General features: G+C 43.8%; 1 protein-coding gene across 2 annotated transcripts in view; it reads right to left on the minus strand.

Annotated features, from left to right (window-relative positions):
- Positions 1–1,518: 1,518 nt before the first annotated feature.
- The window catches only part of VIPR1 (vasoactive intestinal peptide receptor 1), a 75,877-nt gene continuing 53,639 nt past the window's right edge, over positions 1,519–23,756 (minus strand). Inside the window, exons 6-12 of one of the 2 annotated variants that reach the window (XM_010282246.1) lie at positions 18,299–18,452; positions 16,127–16,187; positions 13,746–13,815; positions 10,673–10,764; positions 5,647–5,776; positions 4,082–4,123; positions 1,519–2,581 (exon numbers count right to left, since the gene is read on the minus strand). In XM_010282246.1, coding sequence (XP_010280548.1) covers positions 2,390–2,581; positions 4,082–4,123; positions 5,647–5,776; positions 10,673–10,764; positions 13,746–13,815; positions 16,127–16,187; positions 18,299–18,452 — 741 coding nt within the window. In that variant the 3' untranslated portion in view covers positions 1,519–2,389. The remainder of the gene's footprint in view (positions 2,582–4,081; positions 4,124–5,646; positions 5,777–10,672; positions 10,765–13,745; positions 13,816–16,126; positions 16,188–18,298; positions 18,453–23,756) is intronic. The other variant, XM_010282247.1, reaches the window with a different exon arrangement.

The raw sequence follows: 23,756 nt of genomic DNA on the forward strand, positions 1-23,756 counted from the left end.
GGTTTCTCTGGATTTTGGGAATTAGCTGCTAAGAGAGGATTTTGATGATCTTATGGCATGCCAGCGTTGGATTCTAAGTGCTGATGATATTTTTTCAGTGTAATGTAGTCATAACAAAGATAGCTTGCACCTGGCTGGCCTGGGGTCTCATCAGCACTTTAATTCCTGGACCATGGAGCTCATTATGACTACCTTCACAAATATCTGCCTATCCTCTTAGGTTTTGCAGGCTGGGTAGCCATGGCTACACTGTGACAGCATCTGAGCTAGGTCACTGAAAACTCATGAGTGCATGTCTACCCTTCATGGCAGTTGTATCAGGGTATTTTTTGGCCCTTTACTGACTTCAGCCCTCTACGCTGTTCTCAGTCTCACATGTGGAAAAATACTTTGGAAGCATCAAGCTCAGATGACAATGGGTATAGTTCTGGGAAGGGTTACAGCGTGGAACAACCACCATCTCAGAACTGAGAAAGGAACTGGGTGTCCAGATCTGCAACTCTCCTCGCGGGCTCAGTGTGCCTTGTTGGCAGCAAATCACAAATGCTTAAAGCAAGCAAACAAGCAAACAAAACAACCCCCAAACCCACCAAGTTAAAGTTGCTTCACTTCAATGAACTACATTTCATTCTGAAGAAAAAGAAGTCCAGGTGCTGTTAGTAACTGGTGGATAAGCTGAGATCTCTAAACGAAGAGCTTCCTTTCCATGCACATGCATTGGGGACCCAGACTCTCCTTCACAAGGACATGTTATGCTATGTGACATGTGCTATGACATATTATGATGACAGCAGCCCAATTACTAAGTGTACACCTGGGCAGGGATTTCCCACCTGGTGCAACCCCATTCGATGCAGTTGGGTGGGACACCAACGCGAGCATCCACATCCTTGTGTTGTCTATCTTCTGACTGAGTCTGGGATGGCAGGGATTGTCCTGCGAGCCACCAGCCTGACATGTCTGAGCAGGATTCGGTTTCACCCCTCTCCTTTGCCCCTCCACCAAGAAAAGAAAAGAAAAAATAACTATTCCCTTGGTTTTAACAGGATCTATGTGCGTTCTTCAAATAGAGATTGCCCCTATATGGAAACTAATAGGCCTTCAGAAAAGAGGTAAAATACACATGCACGCCTTAAAGATCTAACAATGCCTTCATCATGGGATGAAAGCTCCCTGTAAAAGCTGAAGAAGAAATCAATTTAATAGGTCCTTCACTCCTTCCTGACTCCTGGAGTGCCAGTTACGTGCTGAGAAAACCTTGTTCTGATGAAAGCAATTTTGCTTGTTGCTGTGATGCTAATTTTTTCATCTGGAGAGTCGCTCCTTATGGCGGGTCTGATTCAATTAAGGGTTACAGGGTTCTACATCTCCCTTTCCTGGCAGTGTGTGTTAAGCAAGTGCAAATGAATTACAGACCAATTGTTTTCCCCTGTTCCCTAATGATCCTGGGTGCATTAATGCACCAAGATCTATGGGCAAATTCAGAAAGAATGAAAAACACAGCCGTGCTCCGCTTTTGGCATCTGTACCTGGGTTTTATACATGCAAATCCAGTTTCCTGTTCATTGAAAACCACCAAACAAAACACGATGTCATGAACATAGCATAGAGAAGGGCATTCACGCTGTTCCTTCTCACTGACCTGCTTTTCCAGAGGGCACTCAAGGGTGCTTGGAAAGCTTTTGCTAACAAGGATGATGGGCAATTAGCAGAACACACTGCAGCACACGGGGATCCTCCGAGGGGCTTTCCTGGTGCCGCAGCTTCGTCTTCACATGTGCAAAACTCAGGGGCAGGGGCCGTGCACTGACCTCTCCCCTTCCTGCTCATGGTCTTCCCGTGCCTTCTCCCCATGTACCTGACTCTGTCCTCGGTGCCTTATCACCACCTCTTATCAACAGGACTTTTGGCACATTCATATGTTTGGCTTTTTTTTTTTTTTCCTGCTCCTTGCCTCCCTCTCTCCTTTATTGGCTCATTTTTTTAAAAAGTGCAATTTATCTGTTTCAGAGATGCCGGTTCTGGTAAAGCGACCAAAGACTCAGGCTCTCCCCTCCCTTACCCCCCATACTTCATTATTTATGACACATCAGGCTCTCCCAGGCTCTCCTCAAGTGACTGGGACCTTTACTCATAGTTATCAACTCTTGAGGGCTTGAAACTTAAGAGTGAAAGGTCTGAAAAGAGGCAGAGGAAAAGTATTTCTCCACCTCTTGGCTTGTCTGATCTTGTTCTGGATGCCAGTGGCTTTTCCAGTTTTGTGTCCTCTGTTGGCTCATGTGGAGCATGTCATTTCACAAGGGTTTGTCATCGTATCACTGATTCCTGGAGATCCTTCTGTCTCTCAGTTTCTCTCTTGGATGCTCAGTGCTTGGAGAGCCTCTCCCCATCACACCAAAGAGAATTCGGCCTGGAAGCTGGAGCACCGGCGTGTCTTTGGTGAGCACTTGGTCAGCATGGAGATCTGGGTGCTGAAGTTGGTGCCGTTGCTGCCTAAGGAAGGGTGGTGATACTTCATGTCTGAGCCCAGGAACCGCTCCAGATGCCACCTCCGCCACTTTCGCTTGAGCTCAGCTTGGACCTAGGTGGTGGAAAGACAAGCAAATCAGCAGAGGGGAGCATTTTCCATTGCTCTGACTTGATCGTGTGAGTAGCAGTGGGTGACCCACCTACCAAGGGGGAAGAATTATTTTATAAAGGTCACTAAACTCAAGCTGGCCAGAACTTTTAGCCACATAAAGAGAGGTGACACTCCAGCCAGTGAACTGCTAGAGCAGAAATCCCTGAGCTTCAGCAGAAAGGAGAGCACAGGCAATTGCTTATCTGACACAGTGAAGGTGCCAGACTACTTAACTTTAATGGCAAGATATCCTACACTTTGCCAGTGTAATTACGATTTTTTGTCACTGCCCGTTTTTTGTCCAAATACAAATGATTTAACTATAGCTTCTTTGTAAAGCTGTCAGTACAGCTGTGCTTTTTTGATAGAAGCTACTTGTTTCTGCTGAGGAAGTTTACATACATCATCTGGTTTACACTGTCCAGATTCAAATCCTGAACAAATTGCCGTCCAGTGCAAATTTTTAGATATCAGTATGAATTGGATAAAACGGCCGTGTCTGAGGGTCTCTGGGATCAGCAAGCACAGGAATAGTACAACACCAGGATGCAAACCCCGGGACCGGAAACACGGGAAAGGCAAGATCAATGCCTGTAAGGGAGAAGCACGTTTCCCGGGCGCTGGTCTGCGCCTAACAAGTCATGTCAATGCCTGTATCGGTGTTGGATCATTAACCGGTTTGTGTGGCACTGCCCTGCTCCACACAGGCTTCCTGGCAAAGGTCTCTGCTGGGGCTGGGCCACCTAACCTGCGTGCCACTGCGTGAGGTACACGTGGCATCAGCACGGCTGAAAGCAGCATCAGAGCTGTAAGAGAGCAAATTGTGATTCTGGACACTCTTCCTCTCCTTGGGGAGCTGGAACACAAACCCGGATCACAGCTGCTTCTTTCTTATCGGTGCTCGGTTTATTGAGCTGAAAGTGCTCCAGCTGAGAGCAGCTCCAAGTTTTTAGCTGCTCACACCTGCTTGGTAGCCTTCACGAAATGGGTTTAATCAGTCTCTGCTGAATTTCTTATGGGCAGATGGATCATGGTACAAAAATATCGCTTCACTAACGAGGCTCGTCTTGGCAGTGGGCTGGATTCTGTGGAGGATTCATTGGGGCACTAAGCATGAGTAAGGCTTAGAAGATGGGTTTTATCCTTCCCTGCTGAAGATGGTCCCTTCAGATCAGGGTTTATGCAAGGTCATATGGGAGTTCTGCTGATGCTGCCTCATGAGTAAAGGAAGGACTCAGCAGCAGAAATATTACAGGCCACACAAAACTCCTAGTATGTTTATTAACTGTGCTGGAAACTATCAGGCAAATGGTTGAGTCATTTTTCTGGAGTTAGCAATTTGATGTAGAAGCTTCCTGCCGATATGGTAACATCAGGAATGGACAATTCTCAATCCACTCTCCACAAGCATTCAACTTGCCTTAGCTGCAAACATTAACCAAACAATATTGTTGATCTTACCTCCCCATTGAGAAAACAGTACAGAACAGCCACCACAAATCCCTAGGGAAAAGGAGAGAACAAGGTTTTAGCACCTCATAGCTGATATTCCCTAGATCACAACCCAAACTCACTGCAGCCTTGGAGAAAGGGCACACTGCTGAGGGACTGCTAAGGTGCCCCTTAGAAACTACTTGACTGCATTTTCTATTAAAAAATTCAAAAAAATTCTATTCAAGAAATGTGTAGATGTGGCACTTCAGGACATGGTTTAGTGGGCGTGGTGGTGGTGGGCTGGTGGTTGGACTTGATGATCTTAAAGGTCTTTTCCAAACTTAATGATTCTGTGATTCTGTGATTCTCTATAAAAGGGGCAGGGGAAGATTGGTTAAGGTACCTTGCAGCAGATGTATGGGAGCGAGTTCAAACGTTGCTCCAGACTGGTGTTTAAAGCCATCGGCAGTCAGCACAGCTCTAAGAGGGGCACTTGGTCATTCAAACTGCGGCATCAGAGGCAACTGGATGGGATACTAGACTGAACTTTCCTGCTTGCTCTTGGCAGCTGAAACTGGGGAGATCTCACTCTCTAGTACGTCATCAAGATCAGAGTGATCTTAGACCCAGTGCAGGGCTAAACTGTTCCTTTCCCATCTCCCCTGCAGTGACACCTCATTGTTTGAGAATCTCAGCTTTCACTGAAAAAAAGGGAAGCAAACTTATCTTTGCAACCCTTGTGGTGGCAAACACTAAAGACAAGAAGTAAGTGTAGGACCATTTGTCTCTCAAAGGAGAGATGCTGGGTGTGAAGTGCTAATGACATAGAGGGACATTAACTCAGTCACCACTGAGAAGGCAAGGCACATGGTGACAGACAGATCCTGCTTAGAACACAAAGCGGCCAGTGGGTGCAATGGGATGAAACGCATAAACAAGTGCTTCTTTTAATGCAACAGCACGGCCAAGGCTAACAGCCCAACATGGGAACTGACTGAAGTGTGTGGGAGGGTGTAAGATGCAAACTTCATCAGGGCTTCCTGAAGATTAATGCAGAGGACAGCCTCATTATCCATCCTCGTGGGGAACCTGTCTCCTGTACAAATGAAGTGGAATCCTGAGCAGGATCTACAGGCAAGACTTGGCTTATTAACAGAGGGGAAAGTTCATGCAAGTCAGCTGGTTGAAGACAGACTAGGCTCCTGATAATGGCCAGAAAGACACTCCTCCCAAAGGTGATTTATCTCATCTTGCACCATGTCAATAACATATAAACTGAATTGAGGTGCTCGTTTTCTTCCTTAAGTGAAAAAACCCCAGGGTGACTAATTTACAGAGGTACCTTTTCTTTTCAGGTGCCTAAAATGAGGAGAGACAATCTTCTTCTGGAATTCCAGGAGGCAAAATATAAAATTATCTTCCATCCTGGCCGAGCTGGATTGAGTAGCTTTTTCCCCAAAAGTATAAGAGCAGTATTAGGCATGTCCAGGAAAGACTGAGCTCACATATTTGCTTATTCCCTTCTCATGCTCATTATACTTCTCCCTGCTGACAGACCTGGTGACTGGTTGGTGGCCCAAAGGGCGGCTTACCTGGAACGACCCAACCACGAGCTCAAAGACCAGCTTAACTTCTGCTTTGAAATTGTCAGGGAAGAAAGCAAACATGATGTAGTGAATGCCAAAGAGAGGGATCAGCAGCAAGGTGGACTTGGCCAGCCTCCTGTTGGAAACACAGACGTGAGTCATAACAGGAGGGGGAAGAGGAGCTGAAGGGTAAGCTGATGAGAAATCCTGTAGCTGAGCCCTATGCAACCCCAAAACTTTAACCTGCTGCAGTACGTATTTGCTAATTACCTGGATCATGATGAGGTAGCCTGTATCATGCATGTTAAGTGCCTTTGTTTGCCCTTAGGAGATGTGATATGGGCCACTTACCGTGAGGACCTGGGAACATACGGCTTTTCAACAGCAGCCTCGAGCGAGAGCGAGGCAGCATCAGGAGGCTGCCCTTGCCCAGAGGGAAGACGTGTCTGGTGTACAGGGAAAGGGAGGGAGTTGAGACAGCTCCTCACAGCCTAACCTCCCCAGGATCCCTCTGATGACCTGGGCTGGGATTCAATGACGTGTGGAGCCAGACCCTCAGCTGGGCACCGTCAGTTCACACGAACCAAGGACCGTGCTGGGATCATTTCCACAGGCTTGCTTTCCTCCTCGTTAACAGCTCTCATATAAATATATATGTGTCTCCAGCTGAGGCAGAATGATCAGCTCCTAGATTATTTCTGCTTGGCCTGCAGACAGCTGGTGATTTCAAATGTGGTAACAACATAAAATGTGACATCTTTATTCCCAGTAACTTCAATTGAGGTATTTCTCTCTCCCTTCTCTCTTCTTCCCCTCCCACTGGAGATCTTTTTTCATTTCTACAAGCTAAATCATCATCTAGCGCTGTCTTTGTTTGCTTGGGATTTCTGAAAATTACAGTTTCTGGGAGAGAAAGGGTATGTTTAGCTCAGAATAATGACAGGCTATCGCACAATGAATGTCTCCGAAGGAGGGAGATGAACAGTATTAGTGCTTAATGGCATCAGGCTGGGTAATCAGAGGTCTAATTAGGAAGAAATGATAATTTATTAAATCTAATCATTATTAAAATATAGCTGACAGAAATAAAATGAAATCCAGGACTTAAGGATGCTTATCCAGGTTTTGGCTCCCTTGTTCACCCACATCGTCCCGTGTCCCCTCTCTCCCAGAGGCTTCTGGAGGAATTGGAGTTGAGGCTGGGATGGTGGAAATACTTGATCTTCCATCTGCAAACCCTTCACCTCCTAAGTCCCATCAGGCTCAGTCCTGCCAGACTGTCTTCATTTATTTTCCATCTGCATAAGCGCCCTGGGAAGGCTGATGTGCCAGCTTTATGCAGATGATGCTCATCACTGTATCTCCCAGCAGACCGGTGCAGATTTCCCGGGGCCTGGCCCAAAGACAGTTTGACTTTGAGGCTGTGGTTGGACACTGTGGTTCCCCAGGGAATACCTGGTGGCCGAAAAGCAGCTGGCTGCAACTCATGCCAGGCAAAATGACTGCCTGTAGGAAGCCAAGGAACTTTCCGGGAATTTGCCGTTCCTCCCATGTGCCTCACTAGCAGGCACACCCCTGCTCGTAGTGAGCAGATCCAAAATCTGAGTCTTCTTGCGTGTCTTGATCTGCCAGAGGACTGTCACTGTCACTGGTGACCATCAGGGTACCATGTTTCTCCCTGGCAGAAGTGTGACCCACACCAGTATGATCCAGCCCTAATTCCCCCAGCTCCTGACATACAAGACAGTAACCAATTTTTTAAGCAGATCACAGTTCAGTGAATATTAATACTGGCTTTGCAGAGACCTATTCTGTCTCCCCAGTCTTTCAGGAACAAGTCAACCTAGAGGACATCAATGTGATGCTTCATGTTCCATATTCATAGAGAGGCTGTTTGCAATCTCCAATAGATTAGAAAATTTTTCTCTTATAATTGCAGATGACACGAGTGCCTCAGTTATAGCATTTTCCCTCCTGGCTGGACTGTGGCAATGGACAGGCCATAAATGCCAAACCTTAGGAGCCCCCTCCTCCAGTTTGCACAACACCCCAAACCAGTCTCTTGCTCCCAGCACTGAGCTTCCTCAGAATATGGAGTGACGTTTCCTCAGTTTGGCTTCAAGGCAAGGGCCCTATGGTCTAGCCCTGTGATATTTAAAAGACTCCCTCACTACACACTGCAATGGGGAAAATCATCTTTCCCAGACAGGGTGTAATTTCTCCCAGGAAGTTAAAGCCTGCCTGTGCAGGTAGAACTGCTTGGGAGATTGTCCAAAGCTGGTTAAAGCTACTTGCTGGAAGCCATGGCTTCTCAACAAACTCATTACTTCCACTCCCAGCACAGGGTGCCCTTCTTAGACCTACCCTCTCTGACAGATATACACGGTGACAGGTAATTTAGGGAAAACACATCTCCACTAGCCTGCACTGAACCTACTCCTCTCCTTGGGAGTGGGTAAGAGTGAACCAGCATTTTAGTCACGCTCCTTGAACACATAACAGAAAAGTTACCCAGAAAACTTTGATGATAATATTGATCTATGAGCATGTACAAAATAGAAAGAGATGAATTTTGCTCCAGATTTCTGTTGCAGAAAACAGCTTCTATTTGCCTGAAATATTGCTGTCCCATTCTTTCACATGTCTCTGTCATTTCCAGAAAACTGTTTTGGAAGACTTGTTTTCACAGTTTCCAATACATTAAAGCCCAGTTCATTGTCTGTGGCATTAATAAGTCAGTCAGCAGCACACCTGAACTTCCAGCCTGCAGCTAAACTGAAACCGGTTGGAATTGAACAATACTGTCAACATGTCAACATGCTATTTTTTTATAAAATAAACAATATAAAATAAAGAAGAGAAGGAGGGAGAAATGCAAATGAGAGATCCTTGATGTTGTTAGTTTAAAACACACTTATTTCCAATTTGGCAGGAGGGACCCACACGTATTAGCAGCAGTTTTTGCTAAGATTTCTTGGGTCCTGCAGACCAAACCCCTGAAGCTAGTGGCAGCATTTCAGGTAATAAGGAAATAACATGTAAAACAATCCAGGTACCTACAATTGCAGATCACATGCCTAATGGTATTTATAAAGGGGTCTGGACCCCAGATGTCTCTACAGCTAGCTGTCTAAACATAAGAAAACTTAGGACCACATTGAGAACTCCCCTTGGTGAGATCCAGCCTTCAGATCGTGACACTTAATATTCATTTCCACAGGAAAGTGTGGTGTCTTATGTCCCACTGCCGTGAATACAGTCAACGGATGCTTTCAGATGCCCCAGAGAATCTGGCTGGTGGCCAGCTCCCACTGCATAAGGGTACAAATCTCCCATATGTCCTGGGTCCTATATGCCAGGTCCAAGCAAGTATCTCAAATGTCCTAAAGCATCTCATATGGCTTGGACACCTGTAAGTCAGCAACTGATTCATGCTCTAATGGAACTGAGATGTTTCTCCAGGTGGAGGAGGAAGGTGAGGAACTGAAGATGGGAAGATCATTTGTACTGCAGCAGTGCCTCCTCTTTGGCAGGCCAGTGAGGGGAAGCCTGTGTTACTTACTGCCCTGACGTGCTATGTTTTATTTACAATGCAAAGAGAGCTTTCCTGGCAGCTCTCACTTCATTGGAAAATGTCAAGAAAAAAAGCCGTGAACCCAAAGCTCAGAATGACCTCTGAGGTAATCTGGGCATAACCCTTCTGATGTGTGTTGGCAGCGCTTCTACTGAAATGAATGGGAGCCAACTGCTCCAGGCGGCTGCTTAGTGCTAGAACATATTTCAATATGCTGATTTAATCTATATACCTGGCCAAAGCTGTTGCAATCCTGGGGGGTACAAGGATACAATGTCCAGTTGGAAATACATAAAGGGAGGTGATAGAAAGCACAGGTTCTGGTAATGTTGTCATGCTATGATGACAGAAAAAGAGGTAATTGGCTTTGGCTGCTGCAGGGAGAAGTTAAGGTCAAATACTGGAATTTCCTGTCATAAATCTGAGAATCTCTTGAGGCAGATGAAATGCATAATTTACCATCACCACAGAGAAACATTCAGTGTCATGGCTGGTCAGTATTTAAGGACCATATTGACATTGTCTTCCATCTTGCAGAAAGATGAACCGAGCTCAGATCCTTTAGGGTACCAAAGTGCAGAGCTTCCAAAGACTAAGAAGATTTATGAGCAGTGACCATGTAGACAGTGGACTTTTTTCTTTTCAGTTCTTTTCTAGGAAACATTTAATAAATATCCAGGATAGTTGAAATGCTGAGCCAGGACAGTGGCAAGAGTCAAAAATAAGCTGGTCTGAGCTTTTATTTTATTTGCACTGAAGCCAGAATAAATCCACGCAGACAGATTTTTTCGCACTCATATAATACTTCAACTAAGACCAGTCTTGGCCACTGAGTCAGTTGCTGTTCTCACTTGCATGTTGTTCATTATAAAAAGCCCCATTAAGGTCAACCTTACACCCCTGGAATAAAAGCATTATGTCAAGCAAAACTTCTGAGACAGTGCTACTTCTCAATAGGGAAGAGAAATGCATTGCATTAATTCAACCTAGTTTAGGAATCTGTTTTAGGATAAGAAAAATTTGCCATAGATTCTACTGAATATACTAATTTTCTAGAGCTCTCCTTCTTTGAAAAAGGGAGCTGAGGATAACTAGTTCAGAATAAAAAGCCCATACACTCTGGACAACTACTCTTTGTTCTCCATAAGGGTCCCTCTGCCTTCAGAATCCAATAAATATTGAATATATACAGAAAAATCCTATTTTTTTTTCATTATTACTGTTGCGCTCACTTCTTCATTGTTAATCCCAGGAGTATGCCTTCTTGCCTGTCTATTCAAACTGCCATAAAGCATGACCACCCGTTTTAGCTAATGCCCCATTTCCTGATTTCTTATCAGCTTTATTCAGTTAACAAATACTTGATTCTGATCAGTGCAGTCAGGTCCAATACTGAACTAACAGCCAAAGAGGTTTTCCCAAAACCAGGCAATATGGTTATAAAAGTCTAGGACTTACGAATATTGGCTGGTTTCATTGTGTCCAACGTCTGGGGAATGCAACTTCTGGACTAAGATACGGATGATGCAAATGAACAGAATGAAGTTCACCTATTGGGATGGGTAGAAAGGGAACAGAGAGAGAAATAAAAAATTAGTGTTTTTGTCAGTGAAAAGAGCCGATCATTAGAAGGGAATTCCTTTCACTGTGATATTTTTGCCATGGAGAAAGCTGTTGTTAAAAAGCCATGAGCAGAGAACCCCACTCTGGGAGCACATAGTAAACTGACACAGGATGGCAGCCATCTTGGGCCTGACATCAGCCTGCTTGGGACTTTGTGTCATACATCCCAAGTATGATGATGTCAAACCCATAGAGCACAGCTATGCACGACGTCCTGCTGCGCGGGGGAGTGCCGACGACAGGGTAGGAAAAAGAGCCTTGGGAGTTAGCAGAGCGACGGACGTCAAAGCCCTCAGGAGACGGTGACATGGGAACGGCTGCTGAGCGTGTCAAAGACTGAGGCGGTGAGCCAAGGAAACCAAAACAAAACACAAAGCAGTATCCACTCAAGCGGCCTCTACTCAATGCTATTGGACATGTCTTCTCTGGAGAGAAGCTGGAGACCTTGTACAGCAAGGGATAGACCTCACGGACACAGCAGAAATTGTGTCCTAGTGCGACAAAACATTGTGTCCTGGTACGTTAGACCAGAGGAATCTAGTTAATACCTAGATTTTAGATGGTTCTTTTCGCTCAAAAAATCTCAAAGTGCTCCACCAACACATTCAAGCAATGTTAACCGTATTTAATAGCAAGGGTGTAGAAATAGGAATGGCAATTTCCTAAAGGTATGTAGTAGGTGGCATGAATTCAGTGAAAATCTGCTTGCTTTTAAGGTCCTATCCATTGAAACACACTGTTATTCATGCAACATATACAATAGAAAAGCAGCGACAGATTTCTGTGGCCTTAGTTTAGTCTTAGTTTGGCACACAACCTCTTTCCTTATCCTGTCCTGGTTAGCGAATGCATAAATGATTCTGGTTTTTAGAGACTCATCGGCTGGAAGGGATTGTGTTAACCAGCCAGTATGATTTCCTAAAAGTATGATTTCCTAAGAAAACAGATTGTAAAATTTCCTCCAGCAGTTCCTACATTTATCTCAACAAGCGGTGAATAAAGTAGACTGAAGAACATCTCATTCTTTTTTCAAAGACTGTGAGCGATTGGAAATTAATTATATTTCTTGGTTATGATGCATTGCTTAATCACTTTTTATCTATCCCATGCAATTTATTATAGTTTCTGTTCATATTTTTTTGCTTATAAAAATGGTTTGTGTCTGACGGTGGCAAATCAAGTTCAAAACAGTATTATATAGATCAATTACTCTAACAAACATTGATAGCACAAAAGCTGCAGCACTGAAGGTAAGATCGGAGCAGTCAAATACTGTGTTGGCTCATAGTGGTCAAGAGGAAACATGCACACAGGGCAGTGATGAGTCAGGTGGAGTATCACATAGGCTTGGTACAGTCTTAGCATTGCATGGTAGAAGATACAGCTATCAGGCTACTGGAGAAGTTTAGTTTCTTCTTCCTAGAGTATAGGATAACCTAGAGTGTAATCAAAGGCACTCGATCTGTTGCGAGTGCTTAATATCTTATATCTCTTATATCTTATATATGTATTTCTTCCTTCCATTGAGATCTATGCTTTATTCCTGTGGATATGGAGAAAATGTTGCATTCCGCCCTGAAGAAACCTGCTGTTCATCAGATAGAGGTTATCATGCCCTCCCTTTGTGCCAAATTTATATGGTGTCTGAAGAAGGAAAATAAGAAATCACTGGGCAAATTTTGTTTGGCAATAATTTAATACAGAAAATAATAATTTAATAAGGAAATAATTTATTGCCCAAAAGAAAATACAGACTCATTGATCCGAGGAGAAGAGGGTGTATTTCTTTACTAAAAGGTTATCTCAGGAAAGGGAGATACTATCTATAGCTTTATATGATGTTATAAATATTTTGAGATGCGTCATCTAAGTATTGTATTTCTTTTCAGTGAGGTGAATAGAGTAGGATGTAATTATTCAGACTGTTTCCGTTTGGAATCCCTGTATGACAAATGCTACAGAAAAAAAAGTCATCTTGTAAAGGTCATAATGTAGATGGAATACGAAGAGTGTATGTCTAAGAAAGATTTCTCTTTAAAAGAGATATATTTGGTTTGATTTCTGTTGCATTCTTTTTCTTCCCTTCCCACATACTTGCCTTCATTTAAGAAAACTCAAAGCTAAGTTTAACTCCGGTTCATTTGATTTCAAGTTTTGGCTTGATACCTGACAGAGGAAATGTAATATTCAACACCGGTGGAAGGACTCAGAGTTACTCAGAAGTGCCATGGTTTCTGTGGTCAGAACTGATCATATCCTGAGAAGTAAGAAGTTAAGCACTTTTGTTGTTTTATCTGGAAATTAGCCAAGCTTCTCAAGAACTTACTTCAGAAACACATAGCTGGAATCCAACTTTGTACTGGAGGCTACAAGAGGTAAGTATCTGGGGGAATTAATCTAACCTCTTTGTATCTAGGTAGAAATTTATGGTAGGACTCATCCCATTTTACTTTATAGTGTTGACATCTACAACTGAACAAGTTACCCTGGCCTCTGCATATGGTCATCTCAGAGAAACAAAAACATTCATGGCACAATTCATCTGATCAAATTTAGACATCCACTGATTCATTAGACAAAATGAGCCTTTCCTGGATGTCTAACTGTGTTCTTCAACCTCCTCTGGCCACACACACACGCATGGCTACTGCATCAGAATGCCCAGGGTGACTAGTTGAGATGGAGGTGGTCAGAGTTAAATCAAATGAGCTTCACCTTGGTTGTTTAGACAGTCAAGCTCTTCCCATGGTCAATGCTTAAAGGTAAAGATGTTTATCCCGAGGGTGAGCTTCCTCATCCTAAAACAAATGTTCAATATACAGTGCAGAACACTTCTCAACACCCTTTCACCCCCCACACTTAGTATTAAAGATGGCTTTGCAGACAGCAGAATGCGCTGATACTTTACCAAAATAGACACCAAAATAGGAGTTTTAATGATCCACCAGAACGGGGACTCCACTATTTCCTCCCAGCACCTAAAAAGAAACAAAACCAGACTTAAAACATCAAGCAAAGCAAGCAAGCAAGCAGCTACATAACCTTCTCAGATACTTGGTTTTCTAAATGCTAAGCGTGGCTATGCTAGGTTACATGAAGAGGACCAAACCTGGTGTGCATGAACTGGGAAGGGCTGAAGACTTGCTTTGAGCACTGGTAGGTAGCAGTTGTCCCAGGTATAATGCTGTGAGGATGTTATCTCAGGTTTAATGTGGGGGAGGATGGTGATTCACTTTGTTTCTCCTACACTGAGATCTGCTACAAGGAAATGCTGTGAAAAACCACAGATTCATGAGGCCACCATCATGGATGGGGGTTTTGTTAAGGACAGAGCAATTGGCACCATCAGAAAAAAAACCCACATGCCCTTCTGAAAAAGATGAAAGACAGCCTATGGTGGGATTAGACTAAACCTACTAGCTGCATCTAAGCTATGGATCTAGTCAGACAAAATCATAGGGACCATTTATTTCATCCTAAAATCAGAATTGTCTGCAAACCACACCACTCACCTAGGTCATCTGAAACTATATTTGAAAGCCAACAAGGAAATGACAGAACAGGAATGACGTGGAAATGACTAATATTGCTTGGGACACATTTATCTGCAGACCTCACAAGAGTCAGGTGATCAAAGGCGCATTTTTAGAAGAGCATTCCTGAAAACTGGACTGCATTCATGTTTGAAATAGATGAGTGAAACCCAATGTAGACAATTTCACCTGGATTCAGCTCATCAAAATGTTGACAGCGCAAATAATGTTAGATGAAGAGAGGCACATTTAGGGCACAGTTCCTGAGACCCATTTTAGGCATCAACTTCAGGATGAAAAGAAGTGCACTCCATGGACTACACTGACTAAATCTCCACTAGCTATAAAAGGAGACTAGAGCTAATTGCTTAGATACAGATGCTTATACTTAGTCAGGGGCATGCTGCCCTTTCATTTAGAATTAAAGTGGCCCTAATTATGTCTAGTGCACTTCATTTTTAAAATAAATTCAGGCAGTCTGAATGAAGGTCACTTTAATTTGGAGTTAGAATGTTTAAATAGAGGCTTAATGTTGTTTAACCAATCTTACATAATTAGGTTTTATTTAATCTGGATTAATTTCCTGTAATTTTTCTCTGTATGTAATTTTAGTATGCCAAAAAAATCTATGTTAGGTATTAGCATGTCCTGTAAATTCACACTCTGTTTTAATTGGCACAAAAATGTAGAGCTTTAAAGACTCCAGAAAATGCAAAAAAGTCTGTATTTTTATTAAGAATTGCTGGAGCTGAGTGGGAATATATAGTGAGAAGACTCGTTAAATCCTTTGTCTCTATCTTGTTGTAGAGGCTATTTATTAACAGAGTAAATAAGGTCAGTTTTATGCAGATAGAGTGAAACCACGAAAGAAGTCAGTAGCCCTCAGAAAATGTGTTAGCATGACTATAAATCAAAAATGCAATGAGAAATCTGAGCTGTTTCTCATACTGAAAAGGGCAAATAAGGACACGTTTGGAGAGGGAGAATGCACGGGAGAAAATGGAGTTAACCATATGCTGCAAATGCAAGAAGCGAGGGCATGCACCGTGAGTACATAATAAGCACCTGATTCTGTAACTCTCTGGAGTGTTTTCTCAGAAAAGCCTTTCCAATGACTACAGTTTGACTGCTTGAGGAAAAGCATGAAGGAGAATTGCAGGATGAGATCCTATTGACTTGCATATATCCTTGGGTAGCTCTGAAATCTGCCTCATTCACTCAGCTGTATTCTATCTGTTTCTTATATAAAATACCAAAGGCTGCTGCTAGGTCAAAGAGGATGAAGAACAGATCCTAAGATCTGCCTGGGGAAAAAAACCACAACAGATTTTAGACTTTTACTGTGGGAGAGCTAACGGGTGCGTTTATTAAGTATCTGCTGCATGAGCATATTTAGGGTCAATTCTGCAGGACGCAAAGCTCTGCTCTGAGCACGGGGCAGCCGCTCAGCTGGTATTACACACAGGATCACAGGGCCAAATGTCACCATCAGGGTCTGTCCACAAGTTGTCTGCAAATATCCTGCCCAAGAGGATCAGTGACCGGTCTACGATGACATAAACAACATGACTTCAGGGGGACCTTGGAGTGTTTCCTGGTTCATGGCGGCAGGGGAAAGCCTCTGCTCCGCTCTGACTGCTGTTGGAGTTAGGGCAGGACGGCTGGGTTACTACAACCGTAGGGCTTTCCTTGGCCTTCCTTGGATATAAAGGAAGGAAGAATTATAAAGGAAAGATAATTGAGTCCACAGGCTTACCCAACATCGAAAAAGTAAATCCTGACAATAGTCCAAGCAATGATGAACACGGAGGGGGCACCTGGCAAGAGAAGAGATGATGTAACTGTCAGAAACCATTATCAGTGTTTTCAGGGCTCTTCTCCTCTACTCTCCATCTCTCCTAAGTGACTGAGGTGATGCCTTCCCTCGACTGGGCAAATGCTTCATGTTTTCAACGCTCACATGCCAAACAAGCAATATGTTGCCTTTCTCTCTCACTGGCCACGTAAGATGAGTTTCCTGTAACTGTTCCCTGGCAGATTTATCTTCCCGTTGCAGGGCCTGATGGTGGATGCAATGGATAGGCATCGCTTTAGACATCTACAGTGTGGACACCTGTATCTAAACCAGTCACCACAGGCTCTCTTTAGCATCAACGGGGAGAAATATGTACTTCTAACACACAGGTCATCTGAGCTGCTTTAGGTGTTTGCTTTAGGACAAGAATTATGTCCTTGGACTCCCTTGATTGCATTGCCTGGATTATAAAGGCAGCCTGGAGTGACAAGTTCGCATGTGGCTGTTTGTAGTTGGCCAGATGAACCTACCTCTGCTCCTCATTCCATAATCTTCTGCCTGACTAGGGTGGTCTTTTCCCATCCTTGTGGATGGTGCCTCTTTTTTCTGTCTCTTGTCTTTGATTAGATTTAGACTGGAAATATTACAGGAAGGACATGTCACTTTGTTCTGCGTTGGTCACAGTATTGCATATTGTTTACTACCAGTGATTTCCAAGTGCAACGGTAATACAAACTGTAAGAGTTGTAATGACTGTATCCAAATCTTTAATTTCTGCATGATCCATTTCAGATCCATCACTGATGCTCTTGCAAATGATGGATGACTGAAAGGCCAAAAGATCCTTCAAGCAGCTGTCAGTTACTTGAATTGCCCTTCCTCAACCAAGCAACCTCAGAATATATGACATGTGCAAGAGATTTCCTTTGATTTAAAATCATTAGCTTCATACATTTTTCTTTAAAATCTGCCAGCACTACCGTACTGAAAGAGAGGGGATCTTTGTGCAAGGCAGGTTTAAAGAAGGTCTGATCTGAATAACTGCATCTGAAACAAGGCCTGCCAACATCATCTCTTCTCATGCTTATAGCACGGAGAATCGAATCTCTTCCGTCGCGCGGAACCAAGCGTAACTCCTGTCACTTTCGATGGAAGTTACTCTTCAGCTAACTGATCAAATCCTGAGTCCAGGCATACCTCTGTACAGGGGACAATTTTTTTCCCCTCTTCTTTTCAACATTCTTCCCTGCTGTAATTATCTCCCAGTTTCAGCTACCATCGAGAGCATGAAATAGAAAGCCATTTTGCTTACTTATACATAAAGCTTCAGCTAAATGGCTTAAAGGGGAAAAGAGATCTCTGTTTCCTCTTTGGAGAAAGAAGAGAAGTTGATCTGATAATAGGATTAATTTGCATAAGTAAGTTAGTAATTTAGCTCTGAGTTACCATGTGAAGAGTTTCATTCTGTATTCCTTGGCATTTTAACATTTTATGTTATTTTATTATATTTTATCATTTTATTATTATTATGATTATTTTATTTTATTTTATTTTATTTTATTTTATTTTATTTTATTTATTTTATTTTATTTATTTTACGTCTTTGAGACTGGATTCACATTAAAGCTGGAGAAATCACAAATGCAGTAAGCAGAAGGTTATGAGCATTAGCACACAGGTGAGGGGATCTCAGGATAGCTAGCTTGCCTGAATTCAGTAAGACATGGAGAGAATGACAGACTGCAGTGTCTGGTTCAGTCCAGGAGCCCTGCTTTGCTGGGATCCATCCTTACAATTTAAGGTCAATGCATGGTACCAACTTCAGGATCCCAGTCAGGAACTATAAAGGTGACAAGGAGTTTCAAGCCCACAGTCCTTAAAGACACTGAGGTGCTCAGCTATCAATTAACCTAGCACAAACCAAGTTTTTAAACACCTTTGAAGATTTAGGCTAATTCTCTCAAACGCCTCTGGCCATCACTTTATCTTGCTTCTGGTTGCACTAACAATTCTTGGCAGCAAGGTATCATGTATACTACACCTCTGCCCTGTCTGAGCCCTGTCTGTTTGTGTCTGTTTTAAAAATGCCTATCAGGATCACCTCTTGGCGTTCAGTTTTGAGAAGATGCATACCCCAGCCAATCAAGATGTACCACCAAAAGTACTTCCTCTCTGAAAAGAAGGAGATGACCAACAGGGTGTGAAGATACAACCCCTCCACCAGGAGCCAAAAGAAGTTGGCCATGATGCAGTACTGGAAGAAAACCATCATGGCTTTGCAGCCTACCTGGAAGAGAAGAAATGAACAACGGTGAACTGCAGCACGTTTCTGTAGTAAACACACCGAATTACCAGTAAACCTTGCTGTGTGTATCTTTGGGATTGCTTTTTGCAGCACCTGAAGCCTTTATGGGATGAGCTCCATGGTAAAAAGCCGAAAGAGCTACCAAGCTTGCTTGGGGTAGACATGCTTGACACACATTAACCCGTGCATGGAAGTGCAGTGTGCGTCCTTGAGAGATCCAGCTCAGGTCTGGATGCCGTTTGACTGTGTGAGCCTGGAGATGCACTCAAGCTCGGAAACTCTGCTGAGCAGTGACAAACTGATATGCTGGACCATGATCCCTACCAGCAGGGTGCTGCTCTCTGTAGGCTTTGGAGGTACATCTGTGGGAAGTTGGTTTAGTGGTAGAGTGGGTGCCAGAAGGTCCTGCCCTCATGTCCAATCACCAGACTCTCTGCTCTGCCAGGCGTGGGTTTGCGGGGCTGAGCTGTGAAGCCATTGTAACCATTACACTAGTTCAGAAGAACCCTCCAAAAAGAGGCTACTTTGAACCGAGACAACTCAGTGACTGGTTTATGGTGCGGTCAACAAACACTTGGTTCAGCATGATGGACATGATCTGCACTGGAGAGTAAACAAGAATGGGTGGGAATTTCTTATGCTATTTTTGGCACTAAAGTCAGTATCTTGGGAAATGGCACTCTGAGTGACTTAAGCAACATGGTCCTGCCCATCATTCTCAGTGGGGCTGCCTGCTAGTATTACCTGGCTCCTTAAACCTAAAGAAACGAAGCCTCTGGCTTGAACAAACTGATTACCCAGAGTTAAAAAGAAATAAAAAGATTTTAAAAATCCATGTTAATTAGCCCTTGAGAGCGAAGTCCAATTGTAATCACTCCACGACCTGGTAGATACTGCAAAATCTGAAGTTTGAAGCAGGAGTTTGAAGAAAGCCAAGTCTATGAAGAATTGTGAATACTCAGTTAGGAAAAGAAGGACTAGGATACATATTTTTAAAATAAAGAAAAGGATAAGAAGGAGAAGCAGCGTAAACACTAATGAGCATGGACAGATTTGATTGCATTGGAAGGAGAGAGATTTGAAAAGGGAACGGAAGGCGGATTGTTTTTCTTCAGGAAATGAATAATTAAACACAGCAACTTGCTCTGCGAAGATTTCACTGCAGCACAGGTAATAGGAACAGTCACCTTACAAAGAAAAAAATGGGAAATTTCATACTTTATGGGCCAAACCCACTGCAAAACACCTGAAGGTAGAAATCAGCTGCCCAAAAAAGTATGTCAGCCCTGGCCATTGCCCCGGCATATGATGTATCCGGGTCCAGCTGCAGCTTTACAGGAGATCATTGGCTGCATCGTTACACACATCCACGCTGCCTAAGCATCCTTGAGGTGTTGATTTGGCAATAGCCTTGTTGCCTTCAGTCCGTCTGCTTGACTAACACCCTGCTCTTACTGGGGCAAGGGCACGAGAATCTGCCTGCGAGCACGCGCTGGTGAGCGGCTCTTCCCTGGTGTTTTGCACGTGCAATATGTTGAATTTAGAGCAGTAATTTGATTTGCACCAGTCACAAGCTCACACTTCCCTGCTGCTCCCCCCTCCATATGAAACGCGCTGATTAAAAAGAGAAGTGTGGAGAGTGTTTTCTCGATGCCACATGTTTTGGAGAGGGACTTGTCCCCACTGATCACTCAGAATTAACTCAAGCTTCCCCTAGCACCCGCCAGTATGTCACACCGGGGACCCTCCTGGGCTCCTGCTAATCAGTTTACACGTGCACCAGGTCCCCCCGCGAGGCAGATGCATAAGCAGAGACTTGCTGCAGGGTCGCGATGGGGAAGGTGGAGGCAGAGCATGCAGTTAACCCCCGGGGAGGGAAGGTGACACAGAGCTGAGCTGACAAGGGCTCGGGATGCGGCAGCATCCTCCCTACGGCATCCCTACGGCATCCCTACGCTCTTTGTTTCTCCCTGCGACGGTGTGCATATGGCTGTGTGACATCGGCACACCTCATTTCTTCCGCCCAAAGCCTGCGTGACTGATTGGTCAGTCGGCGGGGGTCTACTGCTGCGATATTCAGCGATATTTCGCCCTAATTCAGCAGCTCAGAGGTGAGACAAGAGGTTTAAGGGGGAATTTTAATGCATCTCAACCACGTGCTCCTCAAACACGGATTTGCTTTGAGGACTGAACATTGGGGAATCCTTTCTGGATGGCTGCGTTGAAGCTGTGGCAGAGGCACACGGCTGGAGCGTGTCACAAGGACCTGCCATACTTGACAGGACCGGGAAAGGCTGCTCACAAAAAGTGCACATGATTTCTGCCTGACAGAGCCTCTCAGGCAGGATCCCCAGCCTGAGCTTGCAGAGCTGCTGTTCTCACAGAGAGGAAGCTGTGTTGAACTCAGGCTATGGCAGTGGAAGCCTCAGATCTGGCTGCCCAAATCCATCACCTCTTCTCCCAGTATTGGCAACTGTTGCTTTGGTGGTAGTTTCTGGCCCTACCTGCTTCCCAGACTTGGTGGTGGCTTGTTACAGCCCTCAGATGGATCGTGCACATGGGCAGCAGCTGGGTTTTGGCAACTTCTTCTCTGACAGACCTGTAGCAGATCAATTCTTTGCTCCATTCTGAGGGATATTTGGCTATATGAGCAGTTGCTACCACCCCAGGCATTTTTTGTTTTACCTGGAGAAAAGATATTTTAATGCATCATTTTGAGCATAACGTCTTGCAGCCAGGGATCCCCTGCGGCATGGGGATGTCCTGCACTGGAACAGATTTGGATGCACTGTCCTGTCTTAAATATTAAACCATGGTATCTTCTTGCTGCCTGGGCTTCTTGCTAGTATTGTATAAGCTGGGTAAGTTTAAACCAGACCAGATATTTCTACGAGAGATGGAGTTTCATTGTTGACTGCAGTGGTGTTCTTCCATTGAATACTCTTTGACATCCAACTCAGTCACACATTTGGAAAATAGCCCTTCCTGGCTTTTGAGAGACCTTATTACATGCAGCACTTGGTAATGGGTCTCTACCTTCCTGATCGACCAGATGCAGCCTCAGAATGGTTGTTATAATGCTGAGAAACAAAATCCACATTTATATAAGATGCTTTACCCTTTAGATGACAGACACCAGGAGAGATGAGCTATTACATCTCACAGAAGATTTTTTCATAAAGAGCAGACCTCATGATGTGTCAGTGTTGAAAGACTAATACAAGCTATGTTTAAAAAAGACATTTTCAAGCAGAATTACAGCACTGCTTTTTCTATTTTCTCTCCTTCCACTATCTCATTTTCTCCCCTTCCACTATCTCATTTACAACAGCTTATTTCCCCACCTTTCTTCAGGGATCTTGCAGTGAGATGCTGTAAGAGATGTTGCAGTGAGATGGTCTTCCTTGGCTTTGTGGATGGCACAATCTACCCAAGTGCTGCTACTTGCTACTACTGCTTCCCCTCTTTGGGACTGCATTAAACGTGGGCTATTTGCTTTTCCCATGAAAGTCCTCTCCCTTTCCACATGTGCTGCCGGTGACTAACCGCTGAGAGGGATTCTGCCTCCAGCCAATGAAGCATGGAAACCTCTTTGACCCCAACAAACACTTTTCTTTAAATGATTCTCTTTCAATTCCTTATAGTCAATAAGAAGATTTAACCTTGATTATTGTAGAAGTTTCATTGAGGATGAGGCATGCCTTAGACTTACTGTATGAGCAAACCCTCCCTTGCCTTAGTGTGCTCAACCACCTATGCTGTATACATCTACATTTACAACCTTTTAACTATCTGAAAAGGATACACTGTGCAAGAGTCAGCTGCTTAAAAGTAGATTGCTAGTGTCATTTCAGGCACTGTCAGGTATTGTGTTGAGCTTCCAGCTGTTGCTCCAGAAGGATAGGGATTTCCTGTGCCTTTGGGATATTCACGGACATTTTAAGGCATATGAGAAGCCCATGCTTAGATGGCAGGAGTCTTCCCTTTATGAAGAATTCTTGCTGAGACAGAGAGACAGGGGAAAAAAATGTACATACTGCACTGTGCTACTGCCCTGAAAGGATGGTTTCCCCAAATGTAGAGAAATCTTTGAAATAATTTCTATTATTTTGTACTTTAGATCTATATTCACACCTGTATGAAGTGGATGCAAAATAGTGTCTTGCTGGAGTTTTTAGCATTCCCTGAAGGAGGGTGTGAATGACTACCTTCTGTGTAGGAATCAGGCCTATGGCTTACAAAAAAATGACTTCATTTCAAAATGAGGGGCATTTATTGTCCTCTGAGACAGAGCTGCCCTGAGCATACACCTATTTATTGCCTAACAAAGCAACAGAGAAGGCAGAAGATACCACATTTGCTTTGAAAGAGAGGGGACTTCTTGCAGTCATTTTAGGGCAAATATTTAATGAGCTGTTGATACATAGGAATGTAGGCTGTCCTTTCAGTTAGGAGATGGATGAGTAGGGACAAAGTATGTGGTTGGTTAGAAAGCTGGTGTGATGTTGAAATGTGCTTAGTTGAGAAGCTGGGCAAAAATTTTAGGATGTCAATAGTGGGTCAAGCTCAGAGCTTTATGCAATGGTGGGAAAAGCAACAGAGGTACCCACAGCCAGCATGCAGCACAGCATACATGTGCTAGGGCTGCTGTGAAAAACACAGCCCGCTTTGTCAGATCATAGGAAGAATGCACTCAAGATCATAGAACCATAGAATAGGTTGAAGATGCAACCAGACTTTCTGAGAAAGAGGCAAAGAGAAGGGACATAAGGGTGGGAAAAACAAGACTGAGCAATGACCCTACCAGGCTTTTTCCCTGTGCCTAGTAACACTTCATACGTTTAAATCATGTTATACCTGGGAAAAACATCTTTCTCCTAAAACTGATGTAGTGACGAGTTGACCCATCTAGAAAAATGCAGTTCAGATGCTGGAGGCAGTAACTAATTCAGAGCTGAATCTGTCATTGCATTAAGTACACATATGTCATGCTCCTCAGTGAGAATACTGCTCGAGGTATCCCTGCTCATTAAGAACCACTAAGGATTGTCAGTCTTGACCAGCTGCCGAATTTTGCTAGCTCAGTATAAGCAGCTTAGCTGGACAGGGGTTGGTCTGAGAACAATGAGGTTTTGAGAGAGGTGCACACACACAACAAACACATGTGCATGCTTCAGCATCCTGTGAATGCCACAAAACTCTACAAAAAAGGTCAGTTAACACCACAGAAACACTACAGAGCACCATCACTACACTAACATGTCTCCCCTGTCTTCTTTTTTGGGG

The sequence above is a fragment of the Phaethon lepturus genome, unplaced genomic scaffold, assembly GCF_000687285.1.
Source record: "Phaethon lepturus isolate BGI_N335 unplaced genomic scaffold, ASM68728v1 scaffold3652, whole genome shotgun sequence".
Classification (NCBI taxonomy): domain Eukaryota; kingdom Metazoa; phylum Chordata; class Aves; order Phaethontiformes; family Phaethontidae; genus Phaethon; species Phaethon lepturus.